The 6,990-nt window shown below is 40.5% G+C and overlaps 1 protein-coding gene across 1 annotated transcript; it reads left to right on the top strand.

The window, feature by feature from the left end:
* Nucleotides 1–2,602: 2,602 nt before the first annotated feature.
* Nucleotides 2,603–6,727, top strand: dlx4b (distal-less homeobox 4b). Its single transcript, XM_030122493.1, has 3 exons — nt 2,603–3,197; nt 4,244–4,437; nt 6,120–6,727. Exons 1-3 carry the CDS (start codon nt 2,882–2,884, stop codon nt 6,378–6,380), a joined length of 771 nt encoding a protein of 256 aa, XP_029978353.1. The 5' UTR covers nt 2,603–2,881; the 3' UTR covers nt 6,381–6,727.
* The last annotated feature ends 263 nt before the right edge of the window (nt 6,728–6,990 follow it).

Genomic DNA, 6,990 nt, shown 5'->3' with positions numbered 1-6,990 from the left:
CAGAGAGTTACTTGTAAAACATGACGTGCCAGTGGGGAAGATCAGAGCCGCAGCAGTTGCTTGGGAATGTGCTCTTGGTTTGTACACAAAGAATGCTGTCACTCTGCATCAGAGCTGCATGATGGACAAACTAGATCTGTGTGTGTACGTGCGTGTGACAGCACACTGGCAAAACACACCTATGTCAAACACACCTCCGCAGATGTACGCTCATACACAATGTTCAGGAGTGGAGACGCCAGTGAGTCTGGGCTGCATTCAGGAGTCTGACTGTTTTTAAAATCGTCCCATTGCGTGTATTAAGACAGCCCAAAACGGACTCATCCCTGCCCTATGACTGCAGGGCTTGCCTTTGTTCTTTACCCATAATACACACATAATTAAAAGCCTTAAAGAGCTCTACCTTGCTTTCTCTCTCTCTCTCTCTCTCTAGCTCCTTCTCACCTCATGCCCACACCTTGGCTCTGCTCCATCCTGACACATATTTACACCTAGGAGTCAATCCCCTGCATTCAACAACTAAAGTGTCACACAAGGGAGCTGTAAGTAAGCCCCACAGGCCTCTGTGTCTTCAAAGACTTGCATTTTCAGTTTATCATTTCATTCATCAGCCAAAAGGACTGAGTTTTTCTGTGAAGGAAGGCCACAGGAGGTTGTTTTCCCACTGATATGACCGAGCTTTAAACACAACACCTGCTCCTGTGATATGTACAAAAAAGCAATATTTCAGTCACTGGCTGCCAACTGCAAATACCATAATACTCCCATAATACCAACACCAATAATGCTGCAGTAACTTCTTATTAGACATGAAGCCACAGCATTGCTTTCTGTAGTGATAAAATTTCCCAGTGAGGATTTACAGCTGCTCGGCTTTATGTGTGAAGTCAGGAACTTGTGCCCACAATATGAAACTGGCCTCTCAGCAGCCTTTTTTTATTGTGACTGAAATTTTACTATGATAATAATTTGTGGCTTTGTTCTGGCTGGCTGAGGCCTGTAAGGGATTGGGAAGCAATCCAGCCCCCAGCAGGCCCAGTGCTGCTGGATTCTCAGTAGTTTCAGGCAGGGTAGGACATGACCAAAATGACGGGGTTGGACAGCAGCTCAGCACCACGCTCAAACCCACCAAACACTGTTTAGAATTTGACTGGAGCTCAGATGAAAGGTCAACTTCTGTATCTGTAACACATTACAACTCTATCGGATTTAATAGAAAAGAAGGAAGTCTGGGCTATAAATATAGGGGCTCAGCAGAAGGACAGACGCTTCCCTGCCATGTTTCACCTGTGGATTCGCTCTGGTTGAGTCAATAACAGCTGAATTATGGAGACAGGGTGACTTTTTTAGCCTGTGGTCACAGTTTTCTCTACACTTACACACATTTTCCCGATGCACCTTGTACATTTTGCTGACTCTGCATGCCTCACCACAAGCCCACTCTGTTTTTGGCAGGTTTACGGTCTCCCACATTTTACTTCCTTATTTTCTAAATCCTGACATTTTCCTGACATTATATTTGAGTGACATGTGGGTTAGTGTCTTAGTGTCATTGAATAAAGAAATCATGACACCCCCCCCCTTCAGTCAAATATCTATATAATTCCTTATTTACTGAAACACATTTAACACAAATGCACCAGATTTGCATTTATATACACACATTTATGTTTTAATTTGTTAATCAAATTAAAACACACACACTCACACACACACACACACACACACACACACCTATGTGTGTGTGTGTGTTTTAATTTGATTAACACTCAAACATGTAAAATGAATGTTGCTCTTAAGCTGCTTCTAGATCATGAAAAAGTATTTTCTTAAATTCCTAAAACTGAGTCATTATCAGCCTAAATGTAAGGATATGTAAACATGCGGTTACACTGATGACTACAGTCGATGAATTAAATTGAAGAATAAAATTTAAAAAGTTCAAAACCACATTCATAAAATTCGATGAAATGCTATTTTTCCTGCATCCTAAAATGATGAAGATCCTTGTTTTAAGGTTTTTAGAACTTCAGTTTTAGACTTTCCCACTGCCTTTAAATTATTATTAAACATCTGTCCATTTGATTCAACTACTGTGGTAAAGAATGCTACTAATTATATAATAATTATTACTACACCAAATTATTCACACACTAACGCTAATCATTAACATAAATTAAACTTTCTATTTCGCATTGAATTGCTGCATTTATTTTCCTCCCTAAACAATGACAAATCACATATTTTTGCTGTTTAAAAGCAGCTTTAAATACTCTGCAATGGCCTAATTATTTATAATGGTATGATAATGATAATCAGGACCAAACTGCAATATGTCATAAACTAATAAAACTTGAATGATCATTTTTAAATAGCTAGGCTATTAAAAAAACACACAATAGAAAATTTTATTAGGTTTTGACAGAAAAATGAAATAAATGCATTTTCTTTCACTCTAGGTATCTTTATGTTCCAGATTGTGATTTTGAGTGTTCCATTTGACAGTGTATGGAAGGAGGTCCGTGCATGCTGTCTCGTATGTAAATGAAGCTGATGGCGGAGCTCCGGTGACAACAGGCTGCTGAACACCAATCAGAGCGCGCGCAGATGGAGGCAGTGCGCGCGCGGCTCCTTGGGCAGGAGGTGTCTGCAGAACCATGTCAGCTCCCACACTCATGTGAAGGATACCTTTCGCTTTTATTCCATTTTTTTCTCACCCAAACAGTTGTGAAAATGTACGCTGTAGTCTGTTACCGCAGGGAAAAGTTTCTCACCAGCCAAGCATTGGACTTCTTATGCGTGGACCTGATCCAGGTTTTCGGCCAGGACTCATGAGCCCCCTTCAGAGCCTCGGCTTTCTGGACTCTCCTCTCAGCCAATAATGTCTATGGGGTTCATGCCTGACACTCTGAATGCCTCAGATCCTTCCAAATCGGCTTTTCTTGAGTTCGGCCACGGACATCCGGCGCATCAGCAGCACGCCTCCGGACTCTCCCACGTCTACCCGGTCCACGGCTTACACGCCGCAGGACATTCCCAACACGAAGGTCCGTTTCCCGGCAGTGCGTCCTACGGCCGCTCTGTGGGATACGCCTACCCCGGAGCGGTGAACGCTCATCCCGCCTCTGCCTACATGTCCTACCCGCACAGCAATCACAGCACCGGCAGCCTGGCCCACGCCACGTTAGACAGCACAGGTATGTGTCACGGCCACGACGAGCCTGGTTAAAGGAGCCCATGACTCCACACATGTTGGTTTTAGTCATTTATTCTTCTTTAGTTTGATTCACACATGGTCGTCCTGGTGTTTTATGTCCAAACTAGGCCACAGTCTCCAACCACTGCCTCCACAGAGATGCTCCTGCTTCCACTCCTGTTATATAACAGAGCAGATGGAGCCATTAATTTTATTGACCATAATTTTGTGTTCTGTGGGTTAGTCCAATTATGGCCCATGCGCCCTGCGCCTACCCCAGGAACTGGGTTTGACTCCCTGTTATTAATGCACATTCACAGAAAATAAGAGTTGTGTGGTGTTTGTTTGGAAGTCTTTTAAAATAAACGGCTCTTGTTTTATCTGTTTTTATTGTATAATTGATACCATTAATTGCTCACTGTAATATTTATAACAATAATAACTGTAACACTGGTCTACAAGTAAAATGCTTCCACAATAAAAGTAGTGAAATTTTTACCACGTGTGAGTCACTGATAAAGAAAAATTAAACCAGTTTTTATGATACAGTCTGGGGTCAAAATGTGGAATTCGAGAATTAACTAGAGAATGGGTTTTACTCCAAGGGAATATTAGTCTCAGAACTACCAGATCTGCTTCAAACACTGTCTGCACATTACAATCCATTCACTTTAAATTTTCTATCTAGTGGAACATTTATAAATGTACTGTATAAATGTACATAAACCAATATATATATGTGTGTGTGTAATAACACTTTATTATATACCTTGAAAACATCAGCAAACCAGCCCTTTTGTCATTCGTTTTCCAATTAATCTTATTAAATAACGTAGCATTTAATCTCTGAGGCAAATAATTTCTGAAAATAAGTAAATAAATTGTAGACCAGTGTAATCCGTCTATTTGTGGTCATTATTGAAGTCAAATGTACATTTTCAGTGTTTTGTTTGAAGGCCTGCAGGCTTGTGGCCTTCCTGTACCCTCCACCTAAAGCCTCCTACCTCTCTCTCCTTCCACTCTTTTATTGTCTGCTGCGTCCACAAGACCGTGACAAGTCCACGGTGACTGAAAACAGGGAGATTCGACTTAATGGCAAAGGGAAGAAAATCCGGAAGCCTCGGACTATCTACTCCAGTCTGCAGCTGCAGGCTCTGCACCAGCGCTTCCAGCAGACCCAGTACCTGGCCTTACCGGAACGCGCCGACCTGGCAGCCAAACTGGGACTCACCCAGACTCAGGTTGGCATTCTGCACCAGCACCAATAATTGGTATTAATTACCAGAATGATTAGGAAGTCATAATTCTGCTGGAATATCAGGCCTATAGGTGTTCTTTATCTGCTGGTGTCTTCCACCCAAATGCACTGAACTGGACAAAGCTGCACCAAAGTAAAGTTTTGCAGAAATAAAGGGGATGTTGCTGGTTTTTCGCCCACAGTTCAAAGTCGTATTTGTTCTGTTGTAAATGATCACAGAGCTCCAGGAGATCAAATGGAAAACAAATTGTTGTGATTTGTAAGTAACTATATCCTTTAATGCGCGCCTTATTTACTGTACTTAATATGGGGGCTATATCCTCTTTGTCAGCTCTGATCCCAGAAAGGCTTTTGGAAAATGACACACGACCGCAGGTAAAATTATATATGTAATTAAAAAAGAATCAGGATTAGAGGTTTGGAAATGTTAGGGTTAGCGCGTGTTTTAATGTATTTAAATTATTATTTTTCTTATTTATGTCTTAAAATCTGCGTCAAAGTTTATGTTTGATTTAATGAAAATTAAATGACACATATTTAACACACTGTTGACCATAAAAAGTTGGAATAATTTTGCTGTCAGACACATTCCAGTTTTTATTCCTATTCTTAAACATTAACAATAACCTGTAACCAGGTACAATGAGTCCCAGTTACACTTTATCTTTTAAAAATAAATCATATTGTCACTATTATTTAATGAGAAGAGATACAAATATTTTACTCCAACTTTATAGGTAACAGTGACCTTTTATGCTATCTATATATTTAATACACATCAGATAAATAGATCATGTGGATGTGTTTTTACGCACAGATCCAGTTGCATATGAACAATATGTTGTTCACTCATACCATAAATCCGATTTGTGGCAGGGTGGCTGAAATAGACACATGGTTTTAATTCCGCATGCAAACATACATGTATTTTGCAGACAAACAGGTGCACGTGTCGCTGTCAACAAATCATCCGCAAATGGGACAAAAATGATCTTTTCACATGTCGCCTTGCCTGTTATTTTCCTCCACTTTCACGAATAATTATGATGTTTGGTGACCTTAGCTGACAGTTTCAGAAATAACAGATAAACAAACCTATCCACTCTGTCATCTGATCTGCCTCCTGCGCATTTTTCCTCCATCTCTGCAGTTCTATTGCAGTAATTACCTCCAGTTTGATGCGCCACTTTGATGTTAACAGCGCGTTTTTTTGGTGCCAATTCACAGTGTTTTCGCGTCTACTTTTGCATTATAGCTGAAATTTCAGTCACCCACCACAGAGAAGGCTTATAATCCACGCGCCCTTTAGGCTGTTTTTATTTCACAACGCTCTTAGTCTCGGCTTGTTGCTGTCACACTCATGCACCATTGGACTCATAAAACACCGAACAATGGAAGAGCTCGGTTTTAATGGATTAGAAGTGCGACTAGAAGTGTGTGCTTGAATGGCAACAATGCGCCAATAGCAGGCCTGGGATTTACAAAATCAACACAGAAGAAAGGGAGTTTTCCATTTTTATTGTTTATAGAACCCTTTAAGGCCAATTGTGAAGAGTTTAATTGAGGAAAATATGCCAGTAAAAATCCTTTTCACAGCATTATTTCCTTTAAATGACTATTTACTGTCTCACCACAATGACAATTATGTGTATTTATTCTTTTTAGGTGAAAATATGGTTTCAGAATAAGCGCTCCAAGTATAAAAAGATCATGAAACATGGCAGCGGATCAGAGGGAGAACATCTCCACGGCACCCACTCCATCTCCCCCTGTTCTCCCGGCTTACCACAACTTTGGGAGGTCTCTATGGCGAACAAAGGCGCTCCAATGCACCCAAACAATTACATGAACAGTTTTGGTCATTGGTATCCAAACCATCATCATCATCATCATCAGGACGCGATGCCCAGGCCTCAGATGATGTGAGTGGATGGTGTCGCTGTGTGAGGACCAGGTGGTAAATCCACACACTGAACTCACAGTTCTCTCCACGGCTGAACTCCAAACTAAAATGTGTGTTTGATGGAACTTGTTCTTATTCATTTGTGTTTTGCGTGCGTTTTGTTTCATACTATTCTTGCCTGGGCATCAAATATATATTTTTAAAATTGTAAGGATGAATGAAGCATTTTTACGACGTCTCACCTCAATGAAATGTGGACGTAAAGTGTGCAGTTTAAAGACTCTGGATAAAGACATTCTTAAAAAAAAAAATAAAACGTGCCCCTGTTTCCTTTATTATCAATTTGGTGAAATGCTTTAACTTGTGAGGTCAAAAACCGTGAGGATTACGCACGAAAACAGATAACGGACATTGTGTAATTAATTTAACGTATCATTTTGATCTTTTAGGTGAGTTATTGTGACAAAAGGAGAAAATGGGTTTTACTGTAAAGATCCAATTGTTGAAACAGCAAGAAGAAGATGAGCGATAAATGAGCTCTGAGACATTAGTGATCATGTTACGGATCTGTTGAGGTAATGCCGTATATCTAGACGGGTTTAATGCATTGCGTTTTATGACAGCTTGTGTTAA

Source organism: Sphaeramia orbicularis, chromosome 19 (genome assembly GCF_902148855.1).
Source record: "Sphaeramia orbicularis chromosome 19, fSphaOr1.1, whole genome shotgun sequence".
Taxonomy (NCBI): domain Eukaryota; kingdom Metazoa; phylum Chordata; class Actinopteri; order Kurtiformes; family Apogonidae; genus Sphaeramia; species Sphaeramia orbicularis.
Note: the sequence above shows the minus strand (reverse complement) of the source record. Positions and strands in the feature narration are given on the sequence as shown.

What these genes read in the sequence shown, in the direction of transcription:
- dlx4b (XM_030122493.1), top strand. Translation starts at nt 2,882, where the DNA reads ATGTCTATGGGGTTCATGCCTGACACTCTGAATGCCTCAGATCCTTCC. An exon ending in CGCCACGTTAGACAGCACAG is followed by an intron (nt 3,198 to 4,243) that starts GTATGTGTCACG and finishes TGCGTCCACAAG; the next exon opens with ACCGTGACAAGTCCACGGTG. An exon ending in TGGGACTCACCCAGACTCAG is followed by an intron (nt 4,438 to 6,119) that starts GTTGGCATTCTG and finishes TATTCTTTTTAG; the next exon opens with GTGAAAATATGGTTTCAGAA.